Below are 24,542 nucleotides of genomic sequence, written 5' to 3'. Positions count from 1 at the left end.
GACAACTCGGCGGAAGTTTCTTCACTTCCCCCGGCCCCATAGCCCTGCATGCTAATGTAGACGATACTGCCCGTATTGGTTTGCAGGCATAAACGAGCCAGCACCAACGATGAACGAGCGCGGGGGTCGCGCTTCATTCATCATTGGTGCCTATACACTGAAAGATATGAACAATATCTTGTTCATTAATGAACGAGATCGTTCATATCTTTCAGTGCAATCGACCAGTGTGTAGGGCCCGTTAGTGAGATCCAATGTTTTCCAGATTGCCTACCAAGGGCAAATGTAAACTAGTGACTGGTTCAATCCTCATGTGATATTTATCATGGGGGGAACAGGCATCCAAAGACATGCATAAGAAGAACCGTCAATGTGTCCAGAATGCAAATAGCAACAACCTCGCGAATCTCTCACCTTTCTCTCGTCTGAATGGCTCTGTTCCATGTCTGTCTGTCGGTCTTTGGATTTTGGTGCTGCATGAGCAATGACAGTACCCTAATGAAAAAATAAGTAAAAAGTTGAAACATTTTAAAAGTACGGTATATGGTATGGCCAGTCTTCATAGTGTTGAAATAACAGCTTCAATATGCTGATGAAGCATAAGTTACTGGGCATGCAGTGATTAATGCAGGAAAATACTTCTCTAGAGGGTCTCTCACCTGTAGATGAACATAGTGATTTTCTCTGCATTGAATTCTCTCATATTCACAGTGCACATCCTCCCCAGGATCACCAGAAGGTTGATGCATGATAGGTGGCGGGGGCAATGGACGGTCCTGAATGCTGCCTTTGCGGTGTGAAGCAGGGGAGGCGGTGGGTATTGCAGGAAGTGGACGACGGGAAAGGCTTTCACTGGAAGAAAGTCGTGGTCGTGGGAAAAGAAGGCCAGCATTGGTATTTACCAGTGCTACAATATACCCACTCTGCTCTTGAATTAAATTTACCAATGATATTGCAGTACTTTCCTCCTGTAATGCCTGCAATGCATTCTCCAGTTGTTCTAGGTGTCCTGAGAGTTCCCGATGCAATGAGGGATCTGAGGCTTGGCAAGAGTATAGAAGAACAACCTGTGCCAAGCCCACAAAGTCCTTCAGGGCTTCCACTCCCTGAGCTGTTCTTTGATTTTCTAAACATATTCTTCTTGTACCATCTTCTAACCCATCCCTCATAATTACTATTGTCCTTTGTAGTTCCTGGTACAACATTCTTAATGCTTCCATAGTACAAAGACCATCATTACGAGGATCCCTAGACAGGAGGGATGGCAGACTGGACTCCCGACTTCCTCCAGAATCTGCCGATCGAGCACTGCCAGTACTGGATATTGAAAGACGATGGGTCAGAGGTGGGTCAAGAGTTTCTGGTAGATGACCACAACTAAGAATATCTTCAGGTGCTTCATACAGATTTTGAAGTCCTGACACCCGTTTTAAGTTAGAGGGCATGGAATAAATCCCCTCATCTTCCTCAGTCTCCTCTACCGCCACATTATGGAATGTTGGAGGCACATCATATATATCTTCTGCAATCTCCTCAGGTGGGGGTGCAGAAACATTTTTCACTCGCAACACTGGGCTGTCATATGTTATAGACTGTGCATCCCTTAGCAATGCTGAGGGCATGTCATAAACCTGCAGGACATGGGCAGAGGATCGAAAATAACAGGTTATTTCATACTAATTGAAAATGGGTAATGAAAGTTGAAGAAACACCTATGCATAAAAATACATGATCATCACATTGGGCAGCACGGATGGTGTTATGGTTAGCATTACTGCCTCACAGAACTGAGGTCATGGGTTCAATTCTCACCATGGTCCTAACTGTGGGCCTGATTCAGAGTTGCAAGCAAACCCAAACACCACACAACTGGGCAAAACCATGTTGCAATGCAGGTGGGGCTGAACATGTGCAGAGAGATTTAGATTTGGGTGGGTAATATTTTTTCTGTGCACGGTAAATATAGGCTGCTTTTGCAAGTATTCCACAAATACTGGACAGCTTTATTTTGTCACTGTAATTTAGACTTCAGTTTGAGCACACCCCTAGATATCTAACTCTGGGCCTAAAGCAGACCTGAGTTTCACAGAAATGCGGGGGGACGCCCAGCACAGGGCTAGTCCGCCCCACATGTCTGGCCCTCCCCCCGCACAGCGGCGACGATTTTGTACCTAAGGAATAGCTCCCTACCTGCGCAGCTCCTGCGCGCTGGCAGGGAGCTACTTGTCACTTCCTGGGTTGCAGCGGCTGCGTGTGACGTCACACAGCCACTGCGGCCCCCCCACCCCCCTCCCGCACGGTCCGGGCATACCCAAAGCGCCCCCTCCCGCCCAGCGATCGCCTCTGCCTGTCAATCAGGCAGAGGCGATCGCAGGGCTGAGATGGCCATCGGCTCTCTGGCATGCACATGCGCACTGCGGCGCATGCGCAGTTCAGACCTGATCGCCCGCTGTGCGAAAACGCACAGCAGCAATCAGGTCTGAATTAGGCCCTCTGTCTGCACATTTTTTATCAGCCCCACCTGCGGCGCAACATGGTTTGCCTAGTTTTGTGCTATTTGGCCCCTGTGTCGCGTTTGTATAGTCTCCCCGTGCATGCGTGGGTTTACTCCGGGCACTCCAATTTCATCTTACAATCCAAAAATATACTGGTAGGTTAATAGGCTCCCAACAAAAATGTAAACTTAGAGTTAATGTGTATGCATGTACGTGTGATAGGAAATATAGAGTGTAAGCTCCACTGGGGCAAGAACTTATGTGAATGGCCAAATATTCTCTGTAAAACGCTGCGGAATATGTGTGCACTATATCAATAACTGGTGATAAACAAATAAACCACTAGTTATTAATTTATACCTGAAATATTCAAGTGACCTCACCTCCTGTGGGCAGGGTTTAGACGTTTCAATCTGGCGTGGAGAGTTGTAGATGTCATCCAGAGATGTGGTAGGTGGCGAGATGCAGAAGCGTGCAATAGACGGTACCTGATATACCTACAAAGAAGGCCAATATGAGTTCTCAAAGCATTACTTGCCATATAAACTGTCTATGACATTTTATTGTCTTTATCTTACCTCAGCGCATGAGGGAATTGGTGGCTTATCCTTAACATTTTCTAGCTTCTCTTCTAGGTTTTGTGACTTTGAGGTCACTATGGCAGCTCCAAGGAGACGTGGTGCCTGGTATTCACTTTCCTGCGAGTCTGTCTCTGGTAGAAGTTGCAATCGATTTCCAGGTGCAATTCCTTGTTTTCCTCTAAGAGAACAACGCCACCATCCACCAAGGGAAGGAGCATCTCGTTCCAGGACCAACATTACGTCACCTTTGCGAAAGCTAAGCTCTTCAGGGCTCTCTGCTGCATTATCATACAAAGCTTGTGCCAGCTGCGCCTTGAGGGAAAATGAAAATAAAGCATGTTCAGACAGAGTAATCACAATCAGGAGAACTACTGTGCTAACTGAATTACAGATCTTCATTCATTTCAGTTACTAAACAACTGAGACAGGAGTTCACAGGCACCCCCGGACAGTCGCAGTCATTATCAACCGTAACACAAATACACCAAGAATGTTCTAGGAAGCTGATAAACAATTAGATGTACAAGTGACAATTACTTCCCAGAACAACTCACAGAAACAGCAGATGTCATGCATAGTTCTGCGTCAGTGGTGTACATGTAACGGGTGAAGGGTATGTAGTGTACACAGGCCCCTAAGTCAAGAGGGATCCACACCACACATCCTGCATATTATTTACTCTGCAGTCACAGACGCCATTATTCAGGTGATTGCTTCATAAATGCCACCAATGGAAATTTGGAGTTGGTACCATAATATCACAAAGTTTCTGGCACTTTGGAGGAGGACCAGGGACATTTTGCACACACACTGCCGGATTAACAGGGTGGTCACCTTGGTGCCCCCACATACATAGCTGTGTCATATATGAACTGGGGCACTACAGTGTGTTTAACACATCTGCGGTGTTACACAACACACTTTTGAATGACATTGCCAGCTTATCTAATTGACAATTTGATTGGTTGGGGACCCACAAGTTAGTTGTCCTGGGTCCCCCACACACTTTCATCCAGCCCTGTACACACTCCTTCTCGAGTACACTGGTAAAGTACATTGGCCCTCATTCCGAGTTGTTCGCTCGCTAGCTGCTTTTAGCAGCATTGCACACGCTAAGCCGCCGCCCTCTGGGAGTGTATCTTAGCTTAGCAGAATTGCGAACAAAAGATTCTCAAAATTGCGAATAGAAATTTCTAAGCAGTTTCTGAGTAGCTCGACACTTACTCTGCCACTGCGATCAGTTCAGTCAGTTTCGTTCCTGGTTTGACGTCACAAACACACCCAGCGTTCGCCCAGGCACTCCCCCGTTTCTCCAGCCACTCCCGCGTTTTTCCCAGAAACTGCAGCGTTTTTTCACACACTCCCATAAAACGGCCTGTTTCCGCCCAGAAACACCCACTTCCTGTCAATCACACAACGATCACCAGAATGAAGAAAAAACCTCGTAATGCCGTGAGTAAAATACCAAACTCCTTAGCAAATTTACTTGGCGCAGCCGCAGTGCGAACATTGCGCATGCACAGTTTGCGGAAAATCGCTGCGATGCGATGAAAGAGAATGAGCGAACAACTCGGAATGAGGGCCTATAATCCTGAAGGTAAGTATCGGGGATACAGGGATAAGGCTAGGCACTGAGGATGGTAGTCCTAGTTGCCATCCCCGGGATAACATACCGAACCTTCCCTTGTGTACTGCTACTACTGATATTGCTGGTTTTAATATGAACATGTTGGCAACTAAACAATCTTTTTGCTATAAAATCTTTTGATTACTATTCGCACCCATCCATACTCAATTTTTCTGCAACCTTTTACTCGCGACACATCTACAAAGGCGCATTGCTGTAGAAACAGTCAGACAGTATGGTTGAAAACACAACAAAACAAAACAAAACAAAAAAAACTAATAATACTGATGGGGTGACAGTGAGTTAATTGATTTGCCAAGCATAAGATGCAGATTTGTCAGTATCTTGGAAGCTTCAGTTACAGACACACCACAATCGCTGACTGGCAGTCTTATATGTTTACTGTAAATGAATCTAGGAAACACAGCCACACCAAGAAAAGAAAACTGAGGCATTACAAAAAAAAAAAAAAAAAACAGAAAAGAAAACAATAGAGGTCAGCAATAACAGTTCTTCAATGCTGCACAATAAACAGGCCCAAAAGTTAATATAGAGTCAAACCAAAATGTAATAGAAGTAAAAACTGGCATCTTAATCCAGAACAAGATGGAGAGAAGTACTGAAATTCCCAAAAATAAATAGTCTAACCCAGAAATTCTTTTTAGGGAACCACAGAAAAGGACTCACACAAATGCTTAGTAATGCAGCAGAAATTTAAGATACTCACAAAGCAGACAGAACAGATACTTTAACATACAGATATGCAATATGAAACAGCTTCAGTCCATAAATAGTAATAGCAACTCTACATTGCTCAAAGCTATGTATGCTAGCACAAGGGCAGACAGCCGTGTACTGTATCACAGAGGCTTGCTGCTATTCCTACATACAGGCAGCTGTCATTTACTTGTTTCTGAAGGTTAATGCTATCAGTATTCAAAAGATCACCTTCTCCTCACCCTGCCGTGTCTCTCGCCCATTATGTTGTATGGCTTCTGTCTCTTTAAGAGAACAGAACATGTGGCGGTGACATCATCTCTGATACAGAATAAAGAGAAAAAGGGAGCACTGTGTCCAAGTCATTGGCCAGTGTAAACCGGTTCAAGAACTGCTCAAAGACATCTCTCAGATAGAAAATCAGATAAACAGCAGATCTAATTGTTTCACTCTCCTCGTGTCACCATCCTGAGTTTGTAGCTGCTGCACTATCTCTGCCACACAAAACAGGGACTCTGCACCACCCCACAGCATCAACACCTCTTCTAGTGTAACACAGCACCATGAAAAATGGTGGACTCTGTCTGATTGCTGAGCAACAATCTATATGCAGCCAAATTAGACACTGACTCAGTCATTCCATGGCCAGCAGCAACAACCAGATCTGCCTAAGCATTTTTACACAATTTCAAAAGGAGAAAATATTTGAAATGTGTAATATACATTCAGATAAAGGTAATTACTCCCATTAATAAGCATGGTCATTTTGGTACGTATAAAACCTTACATCAGGTGCAGGGCCGTAACTAGATGTGTGCGTAGGGGGCACCGCATATAGCGCTGCAGGGTAGCGGGAGCTGTTGGCGGCACTTGTCAATTATCTGTTTTTATTACTTTCACTTGCAGCTTCCCCCTTTTTGACGCCCAGCATCTCCTGACCGCCCCTATCTCCTACCCTGACCCCTTCTGTCACTAAAACCTATACAACATTCATGAACTCAACTTGAGATTTCTTTGTTATTCAGTCACACTGTCCTTTATAACATTTCAAGATGCTGACATACCCAGGGTTCAAACTCATTGCCCGTGGCATTGCAGTCAGACAATCTATTCATTGGGCTATCTGCCCTTGCATAGAAAGATAACTAATTCTAACCTAGAGAAATAACTATTTGAAGCTTACTTTATGAAAAAATTATCAGTATTGAGGCTGAGCAGATCTATGTAGTGTGTGGCTGCAAGAGATTGGATGTGTGGCTGCACACTACATAGATCTGCTCAATTGTAATTCTGATTATTTTTTTTACAAAGTACCAGTAGCTTCATATAGTGTTCATAGTTTTATGTAGGATTAAATAGCTCAATGAACAGGGTGTTTGATTAGAATTCAACATGTTATAGGTTTGAATCCTAGGTATGGCAGTATATTGAAATGTGTTATTTAATTAGGTATAAAGAGGATTTGTGTAATGTGGGAAGGGGCATCATAGCATGGGCTTTCTCTGGGATCAATCTTGTCATGCCCCTTCCCCTCCTTATGTCCCTATTGGAAAAATGAGGAGGGGGAAGGGGGGGGGCAATTCTCTCTCTGGCACAGGGCACCAAAAAGTCTAGTTACGGCACTGATCTGGTGTACCTCTATAGGACTCCCTTTATTGAGCTACTGTATATTCCCCAATAGTTCCTCTTTTACATCTGAATCCTCCTGCACCTTTTCCCTACCAAATTATCCCTACTGTAAGCCTCACCCTCCTAAATTGGTATATATAAACGGAACCATTGTTAACAAAAAATATGGGACAAATGTACTAAGCTTTATGGGCCCTACAAATTCGGTGACCTGCCGCCAAGCTTCACTCCCCCCCCCCCCCCCCCCCCCCCCCCCGCCACCCGGCTCCATGGCAGTGCAAGCTAATATGGATGAGATTGTCCATAATGGCTTGCATGCAGAAGCGACCCGGCACCAACAATGAACGAGCATGGGGCCGCGCATCGTTCATCGTTGGTGCCTACACACTGAACAATACGAACGAGTTCTCTTTCATTAATGAACGAGACCGTTCATATCGTTCAGTTATATCGCCTAATGTGTTGGGCCCATTCGAGAGTGATAAAGTGGAGAGAGATAGGGGAGTATGCAATTTGCTCCGGTAATCTCGGAGCTGTTGATTTCGTCCCCCTGCCTAGTCAGTTGATGCCCGTTTTATAGGGACATTTTCACCAATGCCTTTTCACAGTTTTTTGTTTTTGTTTTTTTAAGTGAAAAGACATTGACGAAAAATGCCTAAAAATCGTCTAAAACGACCCGCGTTTTCACCGGCGCAGGTGAGAAAATGTGGATTCGCTGATCCACATGTTTTTCGCTCCTGCTGAATCTTTCGGGTGGTCTTCAGTATGCCGACTGTCGGGATCCCGGCGCCGGAATCCCGACAGCCGACATACCGACACTTTTTCTCCCTCGTGGGGGTCCACGACCCCCCTGGAGGGAGAATAAAATAGCGTGGCGCGCGTAGCGTGCCACCGTGCCCGCAAGGGGCTCATTTGCGCTCGCCACGCTGTCGGGCTCTCGGCGCCGGTATGCTGGTCGCCGGAAGCCCGGCCGCCGGCATACCATACTACACCCGAATTTTTCACCTAGGTGAAAAAAGGCCCTGCTATTGAATAGAGAGAATCCCAATTCGCCCTAAAAATAGCAAAAAGTCATACCAACCTATCAGCTCCTGTTATTTTATAAACACAGTCTGTAACCAATCAGTTAGGAGCTGATTGGCTGGAACTTTATCTCTCCCCACTTTATCTCTCTACAAGCCTTAGTACAGCTGCCCAATGATAATGTTTAATTTGAATTAGCATTGCACATGCATCTGAAGGTGTCCAGGATCCTCAAGTCCCTCTGTGACTATGGACCGCATTCAAATGTCCCCCACCCCTCCCTCCCGCGTTCGCTTGCAGCTATTCTAATGTTGCTGCCGACGGGCGCGTCAAGTTAATTTCAACTCGCTACCCCTGGGGGTACGGAGCTGAAATGCACGTAAAGAGACGCATTTGGCTGCCCAAACGGGTCTTTTCACGCCCATGCCCATCCCTTTAGTCAGGTTTAGGTGCTTTGCGCGCCTAAACCAGAGTGTAATGGGCGCTACAAGTGAGGGGAAGTTGAATATCGCCCCACGAATATCGCCCCACGATCTCCCGTCACTTTGGAGATCGGGGGTGCGATAACATTTGAATTCCCCCTATAAGTTGTTACGTATACCATTGTATCATACCGCAATATAAATGATTTGGCCAATGAACACCTTGGATAATCTTGGACAGCACTCTCTCTATACTACAATACAACATCACATAAATGCAATAGAGAAAACCACATTGCTAACTCCTGGGTTGAATAAAACAACAATTTTCAAGAAGAGGCTGGGTGGATGCACTTAGTACAGAGTGAAATCCTTCCCATGCCAGAGAGATAAGTTAGACCCAACAGATTGTGCAGCTTCAGCCTTTCATGCTGACCCACTGTGCAATATAAATCATATGGACAGAGGTTCATTATCAGACACTTAGAAGCAAAACAAATAAGCCTTGAACTCTCCACTGATCCTGGGCAACAACTTGCTTTGCACTAATATTATCCTTTTTACTGTGCCATTATATAATACAGAGCTGCACAATCAGGCACAGCAGTCCCTGCCCCAGTACAGCTTACCAGCTCATATCCCCTCCAGACAAACACACAGGGCAGTATTCAATTAATATGTTTACAACTAACTTCCCTTCTAAAGTGACAGGAGATCGCGGGGCGATATTCAACTGTTTCCCGTTATTGCGCATATCGCGCCTTTAGCAGTCAGGATTAGCTGTGTAAACAGGACTAAAGTTATGGGCGCGATCATGAAATGACCCATTTGAGTGCCCAAATGGGTCTCTTTTTGAGGATTTCAACTCGCCACCCCCAGGCCTTATTCAGGTTTGTTAGCAAACCAAAAACTAAGCAATTGGGCAAAACTATGCTGCACAGCAGGTAGGGCAGATGTAACATGAAGTGAGATTTAGATTTGGGAGGGATGTGTTCAAACAAATCAAAATTGCAGTGTAGCAATTAAGGGGGTAATTCAGATCTAATCGCTGCTGTGCGTTTTCGCACAGTGGGCGATCAGATCCTAACTGCGCATGCGTATGCACTGCAATGCACACGCGCGTCGGACAGAAACAGCCATCGCCACTCAGCGACGGGATGGTGCGAAAAATTCGATCGCACGGGTGTTCGCAAAGTGATTGCCAGGAAGAGGCCGTTTGTGGGTGGCAACTGAGCGTTTACAGGGAGTGTCCGAAAAAATGTAGACATTACTAAGCGTTTTCAGGGAAGGGTGTCTGACGTCAGCTCCGGCCCCGATCAGCCTGACGTGATCTCACTGGAGGAGCAAGTCCTGGGTTGCGCACAGCGCAGCTCAGTGTACACATGTGATCGCACACTTGCACAGCGAATTTACACTACCCCTGGAGGCGGCGACTATCTGATCGCAGGACAGCATAATTAGCAGCCCAGCGATCAGATCTGAATTAGACCCTAAGCAGCCAGTATTTACCCTGCACAGAAACATTATAACCCACCCAAATCTAACTCTCTCTCTGCACGTTACATCTGCCCCACCTGCAGTGCAACATGGGCCCTCATTCCGAGTTGTTCGCTCTGTAATTTTCTTCGCATCGCAGCGATTTTCCGCTAATTGCGCATGCGCAATGTTCGCACTGCGACTGCGCCAAGTAAATTTGCTAAGAAGTTTGGTATTTTACTCACGGCATTACGCAGTTTTTTCTTCGTTCTGTGATTGACAGGAAGTGGGTGTTTCTGGGCGGAAACTTGCCGTTTTATGGGAGTGTGTGAAAAAACGCTGCCGTTTCTGGGAAAAACGCGGGAGTGGCTGGAGAAACGGGGGAGTGCCTGGGCGAACGCTGGGTGTGTTTGTGACGTCAAACCAGGAACGAAACTTACTGAACTGATCGCAGTGGCAGAGTAAGTGTCGAGCTACTCAGAAACTGCTTAGAAATTTCTAATCGCAATTTTGAGAATCTTTCGTTCGCAATTTTGCTAAGCTAAGATTCACTCCCAGTAGGCGGCAGCTTAGCGTGTGCAATGCTGCTAAAAGCAGCTTGCGAGCGAACAACTCGGAATGAGGGCCATGGTTTGCCAAATTGCTAACAAATCTGAGTAACCCCTTTAATCCACTATAGTCAGGATTCAGGAAACAATTAACTTACATGTACGTCTTTGGAGTATTGGAAAAAACCAAAGCACACACAAACACGTGTAAAACCTGGAAACTCCATGTACAGAACATTCTGGTAACACGTGAAGCCAATGTCATCTTTGCTGAAACGCAGCAGTACTAATTATGAGGCCATCATGTAGCCCCACTACCTTACACCGCTGTTCCACATAGTTTCCATTCCAAGTAACCAAATCTCTGCTACTACACCTGCTGCATCATGACGTAGGATACTGGAGCTAGCCCTAGTAACATATATAACTAACTGTGCAAAAATCAATGCACATGTACTTTTATATGAATAGAAAGAGGGCAGCAGTCTCCTTTTTCCTCTATTATTAAGATATTTAAAAAAAAAAAAATTTAGAAAGAGATACAATTAATGATATCACTGTATGTAACAACATATAGCATTCAGCAATGATGTAATTAATTTTATCTTGGTTTAAGCAATTTTAGAGAGTCCCCCCTGTGTTTCTCCAAGATTCCAGCAGCTTAATTTGTCATTTTGTTTAATACATAAAATGTTATTATATTCACATAAATGTACATTTATTTCTATACTGCGCCCTGCTGCATTTTATTTTTAAAGAAATGGAGTTTGCTCAGTCCATTAAATCCATCTTTTCCTGTAAAGCACAGAAAGTCATTTAAAGAATATATTTCTATTTTTTTTAACTCAATAATTAATATCCTGAATTCTAGGACATAATTGTTACAAGTTATAGTTTCCAAATGACAAAACCTGGGAATGTCCCTGGACAGACAGGAGCCTCAGTGCTGGCTGTCCAGTTTGCTGTAAACCCAACCTTTACCATCATATGTATTATTACCAGACTGACTCTCTTCCACCATTACCGACATGCCAGAAATTCCTGCCATCCGTCATGTTGAGCTAAAATTACTTTCACACATTAGTGACCAGACAAATCCAGCCCCAGGTACATTATGTGAATATACAAATTCCCAATGAATACGATATGATGCAGTGTAGACTCCTGATTTTAAAGCAAATAGTCTTGACCAGTGGGATAGCAGGGCGAGGGGGCTGTCACACGGGTGGCTTGAAAGTGGCATGTAATTATTCTAAATTGAAAGTAATTAGTTTGTATGGAAGAATACCAGGAGGGCGTCTCATGACTGCTGTAGTCTCTCCAGCCGTGTTTAAAACACAGACACAAACGTTCAATAAAAATTCTGTTATACTGAAATCCATTCTAATTGTACATGCTCCATTGCACAGGTCAGCAACACTGAGCGATAAACGTGCTGCGTTTTTCCAAATACAACAGAAATGATTAAACGTAAGCACTCCTGAATCTGGAAAAGCGCCAATTTGCCACTACCCTGAAGCAGGAAAGTTTCTCATCAACAGAAAACATGGATACTGATCAGTCCCAACTGAAGAAGCAATTGCCATGAGCTCAATGCATATTTACACCCACCTTGCAATAGTACATTCTTTAGTAACATGCATACAAGACCCGTCTAGAGGTCATATTCTCATTATAGCACTACATGTCAATCTGTACTGTTCCTGATTTACACACCAGTGGTACATTCTTACTGGCAAGGACTGACAGCACAGTCTTATCAGTGTTGTGTATTGCATTATATATTGGTTCATGTGGCCCCATTACATTTTCATAGTGGCCCTTTCAACACAGTGCTGAACTTTTCATGTTCTAATGCCGCCTTTTCCATTCAGTCCTTCAAATGGAATCCCAGTTAAAGCTCAGCCAAAATAGATTATAAGTGTATGTGCGGAGATAGCCATTGCTCAGAAACAGCCCTGAAGCACACCACAGTGACGCCATGTAGGCTGGCACAGAGACAAATGGGTGAGAAAGGAAGAATTTAACCAGAATCTGGTTTTTCACTGTACAGTATCAGTGTCATATAATAAGCTGTCCCACAGGAGTGCAAAGCTCTGTATTTACTGCCCAGCTAAAATGTCATTGTCACATTCCTTTACAATGCAGTGTAATCAATTTGAGATAATTAACTCCTTATTTCCAAATCTTGAGGCAAAGAAACAGTACTCGCCAATCAGAAAAGGCAATCCTAAACCACAGATAGTTGGATAAGTGATTTAGATCATCCTCTACATGTTCTTAGAATCATTTATAGCTCTAAACTTTGTGATAACCTTTCTACCCCTCAAGTAATCCAACATAAAATCCTACCCAATTCAAGAGACATGGCAGTGCCAATGCTTAGTGCAATACTACACATATAGTGGCAATCATATATTAGGTTTTAAACATGGCATTAATATAAGGAATGTCTACTATTAAGAGGAAGAGTTGCAGAAGACGGACTCCAAACGATATACAGCCCACTCAATTCCTCTATATACACCCAATATAACATTCAATATGATGTCACCTTATGTGACTTTCCCAGTTGCCTTATAGGAGACCATGCTCCCCACCCAAGCATTGAAATACTAACATAAACACAATAGTAAGAAAAGAAAAAGATAGTTCTCCAAAACAAACATATGCAATACTGTAACGATTCACAGAAACATAGAAACCCAATGTATATTCAGCACGGATCACTTACTGGCATTGCGTCGTCTGTGCCAGTCACTCACATGCCATCGAGTAGGGAGTTTATCTAACACAGCAAAAGTGGCCTCACACACCCTGGAACCTATGGAACCTGGAACACAAGGCAATAAACAGGTACAATATGAGTGAGTGGAAGGAACACAGGTAGGTTTGCACACAGGCAGGTGAAGTATATACACAGCTAGGGATGGGACAGGGACAGGAGCTGTGGCACCTGAGATAGTGATCCCAATAACACCGAGGCTGGTAATGCCCTATGAGGAAGTGCATGCAGGTACAGAGGACATGGGGTGAGTCATGAGGCATACAGCACAACATCCAGGAGCACACAGACGGCAGCAAGATCCTGGAAGATGGGCAGCTCCAGGGAAGGAGGCACAGACAGAGGAGGAAGCAGAGGTACAAAGGTGGGGGAGGTCTCACCTCAAAAGTGAGAGTTCACAAGTCCTGTGTCACGTAAATGCCTCTCTTGTCCTCCAGCCCAGCGCTGCTGGGGAGAAAAGGAGGATAGCAGCACAAAGGTGGGGGGAGAATGGGAGGAGGTGAGAGTGAGGGGAGGGTCAGTGGGGGAGGAGAGACGGCTGGGAGGGAGGAGAGTAGTGAAATAGGAGAGGTGCCCCCTATCTGCCCAATTGTATGAGGGCTGTAATAATGTGCACATTATACAGAGGGAGACGGTGAGAGGGGCGGGGGATGGGGAGAGTGTCTGCAAACACTGCTTACTAACCCCTTCCCTGCCGGAGCGCTGCAGAGTAACCCCTACCTTACCGGCGGGGACCGTCAGCGCTGCCACACACAATGCGGGCACGACTAACGCATATATTCATATATTCCCTACATAATAAGCAGCCATTGGCCCTTCTCACACCTGATTGCCATGGAAAAATCTCACAAATTTGTTCAATAAATAAAGTGTTCTGGAGAGGAGAATGAAATGTGGCACATACTGTATACAGATGCTGCTGCGTACAGCCTCATGAAGCTGGTTTGCGTGGGAACAGAAGGTCTCTTGTTTGAAGGGACAGTCAGCACCAGCCACACTGTGTGCGCACACACACACAAGGGTCCTCTGTGCTCACATCCCCCATCCCCCTTCAATTTTTGAGCTGGCATGCAACCCACCTAGATATATATATATGTGTGTATATATACACACATACAAACACATGTGAATATATATTTATTTATTTATTTATGTTTTTTATATATATATATATATATATATATATATATATATAAATATATATATATATATAGACAGAAACACACAACCACAAATATATACACATGTATGTATGTATATATATATATATATATATGTATATATATATATATATATATATATATATATATAATGTATGCATATATATTAATATTAGATATACCACTCTTGGGTGTGCAGTCGCATTCTGATATACGCACGTCTTGGCCAAAGTACATTCAACCACCCAAGGCGTGTGTATATTAGAGCGCAACCGCACACCCAAGAGTGGTATATCTATCTTATGAAATGGTCCCTGTTGTAACAAAATTGTTCTATGTGGAGATACATAATGTAGGGTGACACAGACGTGTGCTGATTCTGAAGCGGCTGCTCAGGGAAATGTTGGTCAATTTTTTTTAATAGATCATCATTGTATAAGTCATATTTGATGAGGTCTGATGTGAAATAATTTGGTAAATTTGAAATTTTGGGAAATTTTTCTGTCAGAAATATATGTCATAGTGAGGCAGTGATGTGCTGATTTCCTGTGAGCAGTGTCTCTGTGATAGTGATGGCCATTGACCATTGATTATTCAAAATCTTCGATGGCGTATGGCCGATGTAGAAAACTTTTGCCATCGATGGGGAGAACCAGATGGTTTCCCTCTATCGATGGAAAGGCATAACCAAATGTATATATATAAAAACCCTAACTTCTTCAGTAAAAAGTGTAAAGACCAGCGCTCACGTTTAGCAGGGTGACGATTATTCCAAAAACATCAAAATACAGCTCAAAAAATATCCATATAGTAATGACAGTGGCCCGACAGCCGTTTCAACCACCTCCTGGTGGTTTTTCTCAACATCTAATAAGATTCAATACGAAGCATCTTATAAAGGCAAAAAGAGCGCAGACATTAAACAAACCATTCACACGTTGTCGGTGTGCAGCCGGCTATACTCAAGCCCATTGACTGTCACATCGCAGCTGCGTGGGCGGAGTAATCATGTAAACAATACCGCCCCCAAATGCGCCGCTAAGAGTGAGTCCGTGTTGTCAACAGGTAACGGAGCTTACCGGTATTGGAAACTGCTCACAGTGTGCATTATGATGGGAACAGGTAGTGCAACGGGCAAAGTGCTGGTTGATGCATGAAACAGTGTGCAAATAAATGTGAGTTAGGTGCTCCCAATAAACATAATCGTGACAACAAAAGTGAAACCAGAGAGAAGTATACTGATACCAGCAATTGGAAAATGATAAGCTCAATGGGAAAGAAAGGCAAAAGTGATGTCAGATATTGTAACAACTGCATTATGTCCATGTAAGCACATATATGACTGCCAAAAAAATTAATTAATAATGAAGACTGAATCCATCAGTCAGTGAATGAACCTGGCAATACAGCACCAGGTATTCCCTGGGAGTCTCCCATCCAGGTACTAGCCAGGCCCAGCACTGCTTAGCTTCCAAAATCAGGCAGACTATGGGCATTTCAGTTGTGGCGTGGCTGTATTGACATCACATACAAAGAAGAATCAAACATGGTGCATATATATATTTTAATGAGGTGCTGCGGCACAGAGCATAGCTCCGCCCCCTGACTTACACAAATCCCTGCCCCTATGTTCTAATTGGCCCATGGGCCAGTCAGTGAAAAAACAGGGATGACCATCGATTGTGGAATCCCAATGATCATCCAATGCATAGTTGGTAGTCATTGATGGTTACTTGACATATCGCCATCGATGGCAACCATCGATGGCAGCCACACTGCTGACCATCCCTACTCTGTGAGAGCTGTTACTGTTAAAACTTGTGGAGTGATACAGCTGTGCCTTTGTGATTAGGTTAAAATTACAGTTGGAAGTAGATCAGGTCTGAGGTGTGCAGTCGTTGGGAAATAATACACAATCATGTGATCTAATATGTCCAATCATGTTGGTGAACTCTATCTCAATATACCACGCCATAATATATATATATATATATATATATATTTATTTTATATAGATAGATAGATAGATAGATATACATATACACACACAGATTAGGGCAGCACACCTTTTAGATAATGATGGCTTCGGTGCCTGCTGCAGATCTTCCCCAGCCAGGAGTCCCATACAAATACAGCAAGTCCAGCGGCACCCGGACTAAAAGAAACTCACAATAACGCAGGCATCTGTAGCAACGTTTCAATGTATTTTACTTCACATCGTCATCAGGCATAGAACAAACAATGACCAAAATGTGCTCACCTTTTATCCTCACCGAGTGAAAAAACACAGCTAGCGGCATCCGGAACCAGGAAGTATGGCGCCAAAGTTTCGGTGCTCACATGCCCCTTTGTCAAGGTGTGCACACCTTGACAAAGGGGCATGTGAGCCCCGAAACGTTGGGAACCGTTTGGATGTGAAATACACTTTTTGCTTGGTTTAAATTCCTCCGAGTGCCGCTGTTGTTTGAAAAGGACTATATATATATATATATATATATATATATATATATGTTTTTTTTTTTTCCCGCATATATATATATATATAGATATATATATATATATAAACCGAATAGAGACAGCCCGGCACTCCACTCCAAAGTATGACAACTGCTGCGGTGCCCTCCCGGTCGGGTATGCGAAATCCCGGATAGACAGATTGGGTGATGTGGGCGGCACTCAATGCAGACTTCACAGCGTAATAAGAAGCTACTTTATTAGGCCAACATGTTTCGGGGACCAAACCCCGTCCTCAGGGCCAGACATATATACTGTACTGTATGTATATTTACACTATATGGACAAAAGTATTTGGCCACGCCCATTAATTATTGAATTCAGGTGTTTTAATCAGACCCGTTACCACAGGTGTATAAAATTAAGCACCTACCCATGAAGTCTCCATCTGCAAACATTTGTGAAACAAAATGGGTCGTGATATGATGCCAACTTTTCAATATGACGGTTCGTGAAATTTCATCCCTGCTGGATATTTCACGGTCAAGTGTAAGTGATATTATTAGAAAGTGTAAGCGTTGAGGAACAACAGCAACTCAGCCACGAAGTGGAAGACCATGTAAAATCACAAAGTGGCGTCAACGACTGCTAAGGCGCATGGTGCTTAAAAGTCACCAACGCTCTGCTGATTCCATAGCTGAAGAGTGCCAAATATCCACTGGCTAATAATGTAAGCATGAAAACTGTGCAGCGAGAACATAATGGAATGGGTTTCCATGGCCGAGCAGCTGCATGCAAGCCTCATATCACCAAGTCCAATGCCAAGCGTCGCATTGAGTGGTCTAAAGTACACCGACACTGGACCGTGGAGCAGTGGAAACGTGTTCTGTGGAGTGATAAATCATGCTTCTCTGTCTGGCAGTCAGATGGGCGAGTCTGAGTTTGGCGGATGCCGGTAGAACGTTACCTACCTGACTGCATTACGCCAACTGTGAAGTTTGGTGGAGGAGGGATAATGGTATGGGACCCATTTGGGTTTGGGCTAGGCCCCTTATCTCCAGTGAAGGGCAATGTTAATGCTTCATCATACCAAGACAGTTTGGACAATGCTATGCTTCCAACTTTGTGACAACAGTTTATTTGGGGAAGGCTCTTTTCTATTCTAACATGACTGTGCCCCAGTGCACAAAGCAAGTACTATAAAGACATGGCATAATGAGTTCAGTGTGAAGAACTTGACTGGCCCACACAGAGCCCTGGCCTCAACCCTAAGGAGCACCTTTGGGATGTCAAAGTCAAAAATATTACATAGAGAGAACATACAAACCACACACACATTTAAGTCGATATACTTGCAAATATGCGCAGCGAGCACAGCAATATATGGAAACACACGCATTTGCTCGGACATGGCACGGAGATGGATTCGGCGCTTGTTTCATACAGTACATGGTTATAATAATGTCAAGCACCAGACATCATGGAGATTTAGAATTGGCTGATGAATTGATGTCATGAATATGTATTATCTGAACAGAACCAGATGCGCCCATCATGTTTGGTATTGAAGCAAGCAGAATGATGTGTGGGTTAGTTTGATGCTGGTTGTGAAGTTGTGGGACATTGCAGCGGATAGATATGATTATATGTATAAAAGCTGAGATCACTTTGTTGAGAACAATGGATGATCAAGCCAACCTTTTACTAAGATTTTCAGGGCTGAACCTGATTAACATATACAAAGGAGAGAGAGAGACCCCTCCCCTAGGAACAGACACACAGGAGGATAGTTCCTGTCTGGGGGGGTTGGGGGTCAGTTTTTGCAGGTGGCCTCAGAGAACAGATGTAATGAAGCTACACTCAGAACAAAGCTCCCAGAAGCATGGCTGGATCATCACCAGGCACCAAAGGCTAAGTATTGAATTCACATGGCTAGATAAGGAAATATAGACAGATTGCTTTCTGGTTTAAATAGGATATTGTAACTTGGTTGTGTGATTGTTGGGTGTTTGTGTGATAGATCTGGGAATCTGTGATGGTAGCTGGGACATTAGACAACCTGTAGCATAGCATTTGTGGTATTTGTTTGCCTATGGTGATTTAAAATAGATTGTGCTGGTTAGTTATAATATATCTTGTTAATCATAAATACCACCATGCAGTTACGTTTGAACATGTGCTGGTAGCAATGGCAGGCTGAGATGTGTGGTTACATTGTGATCTGGTCTTGTGATGAATATGCTCTGGTTATTGAGATACTGAAGTTGTTTGGAATGTGAACGTGAATAAGATGGTTCTAGGAAGTTGGATTGAAATTGTGAAAGGTGATTTAGATGGTTTGGAATTGTAAAATCAGAACATATGCATTGTTCTGAGGCTTGGACATTTTGGAATAAAATGGAGTCTTGTGTCTTCTGCTATGTGATTGTGGTGTAGTAGAGAGTGCCATGTGTTTGGACCTGCAAATCTAAAATGGCTGCTGCCGGGTATTTTCCCCTCCCCCTTTCAACCATGTGGTGCAGTCTTTGGAATCATGGGAGCTTTAATAAAATGGAGTCTAGCTTCTGTCCCATGCGGTATTGTAGGGTTAGGGACTGCCAGTATGGGTAAGGTCAAGTATTTTCTCCACAAAGATTCTCAGCATTGAATAACTGCGCAGCGATTGTTCCTCACATGTGTAAGCTTCACTGCAACCATATTGATCTTCTTGTTATTGTGAGCCAATCTCTCTCTCTCTTCTCCTCTTTCTCTCTTATTTTCTCTTAAATAGTAATTGTATTATATTTCCTGTGTAGTTATCTGGTTAGGTAGTCTATGTTATATTGTAGTGTATGATTTGTATTTGTATTAATTCTTTTGCAAGTATATCATTCATAATATATATATTAGGCGTTGGACCCTGAGCACGGTATCTGTGTATTTCTTATAGTGTTAAGTATTCTCAGAGCGTCGGTGACGCTCGAACAGCTTTAAAGGTAATAAGGTTATTCTGTGTTGCATTTACACTCTACCACTACACAGAGGTTTACAGTATAAGTACATTCCTTAAGGTATAGTTAAGGGAGTACCCTTGCGGTACTTTTTGCGCCAATTGCGTACTGTGTTCTTTAACCTTTAACGTGTTTTTAATAAGATAAATATTTAGCTTTGTTAGATGGGGGCTCTGGTCCGGGATATCACGATCTTAATGATGCACTGTACATTACAAACGCGGCTGTAATTGACCGGCTAATGATGGACATCTCGCAAAATGCTGAAAAAAAAAAAAAAAACATCCACGTTAATGTATTGTGGTATCAGTAAGACGCTGATAGGAAATTTTAAGGGACAAGGCGTTTCTCATAATATTTAAGATGCTAAAATGTATTTTTATTGTCGCAAAACCAGGTTCAAATGGATCATATCGTGTTTGATTAAGATTAGATTGTTTATCTGTTTAAGTAGGTTTAAAAGTACATTTAAAAGTTACTTTGGGAGCTAGCATGGTGATTTTCTTTATGGCAGGAGAGGCCGCATGGTCTGTCCACCATTTTGTGTGACCCTCATGGAGGTGGAAGGGGGAGGAGCAGCGGCCATTTTGGGAAGGTCAAATTTTTTATTTTATTTTTTTGAACGGCTGATTTTCAGTTGACTCAGGAAATAATCAGCCATCCATTGTCAAAAAGAAATCATCATTTAATGAGTTTTTTAATGCATTTATTTAATCTATATCATAGTCAATCATAAGTAATAGTGATTGGTACTTATATGTAAAATCTATATGCGTGTGCTTACATCAATGTATGTTATTAGATTAAATTTAGAATTGCATTTTCATCTGTGTACTTTCACATATCTCACCTTCCTGTTTGCCATTTGAATTGATAAACGTGCTAAGAGAGATTTGTCGCTATTGAAATAGTTAAAGTGTAAAAGTAATACATTAAGGGGTAAATTGTAAGACACACGCACAGCTTTACCTGAGATACAAGGAAAGACCTGTGTGGTGCTTGGTAGATGATTACAGTTAAAGATCATCTACATTGATAAACGTGCTAATTGTATTTTTGTGGCCAGCGTACACGTGTCTCTAACAAAAGACTGAGACTCGCGAACGCAACACAAAGGCCGACGCACGCAGCGTATATTACGCAACGGAGCGTACGGGTACGCCCACGTAACTCAAATCACAAGTGTTAATTTTTTGCAACGCGGTAAATAACGCAAGGCGATAAATCGCGCAAATCTATTCTAACATTCGAAATTTAAATTAACAGATCCTTCTCCTAATTGGTAACACATCTGGTCTAAAGAGAAATTTCTGCGCAGAAATAGAAATAGAAACAAAAGTGTATATGTGGTGAGTGAGTGTTTGTTTTTACAATTTTTGAGGTTGAACCACAAGAAAAGTCGAGTTCTCGTGAGGTACATGCGTGTAAGTGACGTACATGGTGGCTAGGGAGGCATCCCTGGTTAAAACATACAATTTGAGCATTAGAGTGTAGCAGACCAGGAGGTCATACTGTAACAGACCAGGAGGTCATAGCAGACTAGCAGGTTTAGGTACAGCAGACAAGGAAGTCCGCTATACAGTCCACAGGCACAACACCAAAAAAAGGGTTGGTGCAACACCCATATAGGCCATACAAGCTCTGGCTGAAGGAATTCGCAGCCGTAATTTTCGATTCCACTGGTCGCTCCGTACATAAGATTAGTTGCTTATGTGCTGAACGATTGTACCGCACGTAATTGTGTGCATTAGTAAACCTGACCGGTACTATTTGTGTACGAAGGTCATAAACGCTATTTGTACATTCTAACGTGATTTGTGTAATTTTTTTTATTTTAAGGGAGGTTCGCTGCTCACTCAGGAACTATCCAACAACCAATAGTTACTGGAAAGAGTAAGTGTTCTTCGGATCACCCTCACAGGTTCCAGTAAATAGAGGTTCAGGTCGCAGGGGCCCTGGGTCGAGTACGCCAGCACCATATCGGTGTGATCAGGTCGTATTGGTCGGCGTGGGCAAGTGAGTGGGGTACTCGGTAAACCGCCACCGTCAGCCTATTTTGAACATTTTGGTTTGCGTAAGGGTTGGCTGAATAAAGCAACACCTTCGAACTATGGGGGCCACTTGTTCAGGTAGGGGGCGATCAACCTCGGTTCGGGTTGATTCAGTGAACCGACCAGTCGGGTCGGCAAGGTATGTAATGTGTGAGAAATACGGAAGTCACACAGAAGCTTTATGTGATGAATGGGAGAGAATGACAGTACATGACGGGGAGAAATTCCCAAGAGTAGGTAGCTTCAGCACAGAAGTGTTAACGAATTTAAGGAGAAGGATATGTCTCATTAAATCAGCAAAGAGACGAATCAAGCATTATGATTGTTTGCAGTTATGGCAACAGGAAAGTGAAATGCAAAGAAATGTAACTTACATACCTAACTTTCATCTTGAGAGGAGAGACATGGCAATGGAGAGGATTATGGTTGCAGAGAAATGGCACAAGGTTGTATGATAAAAACGCACTTAGTAACTGTCTTAAGAATGAAAGTGTAAAATGTAACAATGTTTATGAAAATGAAAGTGTAAAAAAAATTACAAATGTTAACCTGTGCAAGTCGCACCCCATGTCAAACTTCCCTCAGGAATACGAACAAGAAAGTGAACCCAACACGATGTCGGCACCTCTTCCAGCAGCCATCACACAAGACATCCAGGTGGACGCGACCAAATCGGTAAAGGCAATAATCAAACCCCCTAACGGAGGGTCAGGTGAGGTCGTGTCCACAGGTACGTACAATGTTTTATATCACGCACAAACAAATGTACCCCATATTGTAAGACCAAAACAAGGTGATGTAATTGAGTTTAGTCCTGTCAGGGTGATCACAGTCCCCAATGGGAAGACTGACGATCAGGGAATCATTCCCGTCGAGGACAGTGCAATGCGCCATCCCTGGTCCCGGACAGAATTGAGATCAATCATGTCTGATTTCCCAGATCCTAGGAAAGATCTAAGTGTATGATCAAAGATTCACAGAAGGTATATCAACGCCCTAGACAACGACATAATCATGGTATCCAAGGAATCAGGGAGGTACAGGGAAAGCGGTTGATGGTGATGAGCACCCGAGCGTTTGAGGAGGCAGCAAATCAACCAAAACCTCAGGTCACTGACACTTGGAAGAAGCCCCGGGTTTGTTATCTTTGTAAAGGAGAAGGGCATTATGCCAGCAGCTGTAATAACCCACATAAAGTCAGACCCCCTAGACCCAGAAATGAGCAAAATTAAAACACACACAATTATAAACAGGGACCATATAGGAAGAATTTTGGGCCACACCCATGATATGTGGTCAGGAAAGGTGATCATTAGAACTGATGGTAAGCCTGAGGTAACGGTTAATAAATTGGGAGGTCATTCCCTGAAGACACAGGAATGACCAGGTGAAACGTTGTAAATGTATCTGAAATGTTTCTTTTTCTCTCTCCCCATCTCTGACGAATATTGGTAGGATTCAAACATTGCATATATACTTGGTCTTTGCAGAAGTCTACCAAACCCCAGCATGACCAATCCGCATCAATGTATTCTGGCCAGATACAGACAATGGAATATGGAAGTGCTGGGGGGGAGGGACTGCGCAAGGAAACCATTAGACATGTAGATATGACAGCCTGATGATCTGACAATGTTTTAAAATGTTTGAAAAATGTTTTTTTTCTCTTTTCCTATTGATGGCTATTGTTGATTTAAGTAATATACACATGCATATAAATTGTTCTCTCTCTTTGTTTTTTTTTGCTGTTGTTGTTTTCTCTCTCTTCTCACTCATGCTTTCATGTTTTAAAGATGGTATGTCACCCATCAGTTAGACAAATGGTAATGCAAGATTTTTGCTCCTTACAGAAAGATCGCTGGTTTGGAGGGAATATTGCATCACCAGAATGTTCGTTTGGAAGACTGAGAGACAGCACCTTTGAGAAGACAGCAGAACAAGAAGAACAACAAGACGAGAGAACTAATTATCGTAACAAGTTTCTCTCCCCCTCAAACTGATTTTCTGTACCCCATTACAAATTTCTTCTTTTCTCCTCCTGTAAGATGGACTTGCCCCGAGAGACTGTGATATGGATTTTCCTGTTGACCATGACGTTGACCCGAGCAGTCTGTTTCGGTGAGAGTACCAGTGAGGTCGAGAAAGGATCCAGAAAGGTTCCAATGACTAAGACGGAGGTGTAAATTTCCAATAGCAACACAAGCACCGAGCAAAGGCGAGTACCGGAAACGATCTAACAGCCATGTTATTTGTAAACATTGTTAGCTGAAAAGAAAACTGTATCTGTAGGCTCTGTAACAATGTAGTTGAGGATGGGTGCATTAAGAAATGCCAATCCAGTTTTAATATCCACATGGACCGGCATCCATTGAGTGACTATCACTCCTTAGTGGGTAGTGTGTTAAATAAGACAGATTGTTGGGTATGCTCTCAAGTACCTCAAGGTCATAGCAAATCAGGGCTAGTACCATTTCCTTTAACGGTAGGGGAGGTACTTGAGCTAAAGGGTGGGAGACCGGTGGACAGGAGGTTTAATATCTCTAGTCCTCCTAGTTTGAAGCTCCACCAATATCATGTGGATAGA

The 24,542-nt window shown here is 43.2% G+C and overlaps 1 protein-coding gene and 1 long non-coding RNA gene across 3 annotated transcripts in view; one reads left to right on the top strand and one right to left on the bottom strand.

The window, feature by feature from the left end:
* Window positions 1-13,797, bottom strand: part of EFS (embryonal Fyn-associated substrate) — a 53,984-nt gene extending 40,187 nt beyond the window's left edge. Inside the window, exons 1-6 of one of the 2 annotated variants that reach the window (XM_063913610.1) lie at window positions 13,684-13,797; window positions 13,253-13,351; window positions 3,074-3,388; window positions 2,879-2,992; window positions 660-1,631; window positions 415-495 (exon numbers count right to left, since the gene is read on the bottom strand). In XM_063913610.1, the coding sequence (XP_063769680.1) occupies window positions 415-495; window positions 660-1,631; window positions 2,879-2,992; window positions 3,074-3,388; window positions 13,253-13,258 (1,488 nt within the window). In that variant the 5' untranslated portion in view covers window positions 13,259-13,351; window positions 13,684-13,797. Of the gene's footprint in view, window positions 1-414; window positions 496-659; window positions 1,632-2,878; window positions 2,993-3,073; window positions 3,389-13,252; window positions 13,352-13,474; window positions 13,649-13,683 lie in introns of those variants that run through there. The other variant, XM_063913611.1, reaches the window with a different exon arrangement.
* The window catches only part of LOC134892472 (uncharacterized), a 34,021-nt gene continuing 22,743 nt past the window's right edge, over window positions 13,265-24,542 (top strand). Inside the window, exon 1 of the long non-coding RNA XR_010171572.1 lies at window positions 13,265-13,374. This is a non-coding gene — a long non-coding RNA (uncharacterized LOC134892472). The remainder of the gene's footprint in view (window positions 13,375-24,542) is intronic.

Source organism: Pseudophryne corroboree, chromosome 1 (genome assembly GCF_028390025.1).
Source record: "Pseudophryne corroboree isolate aPseCor3 chromosome 1, aPseCor3.hap2, whole genome shotgun sequence".
NCBI classification, from domain to species: Eukaryota; Metazoa; Chordata; class Amphibia; order Anura; family Myobatrachidae; genus Pseudophryne; species Pseudophryne corroboree.
The sequence above is the reverse complement of the archived record's forward strand: the minus strand, read 5'-3'. Positions and strand labels throughout refer to the sequence as shown.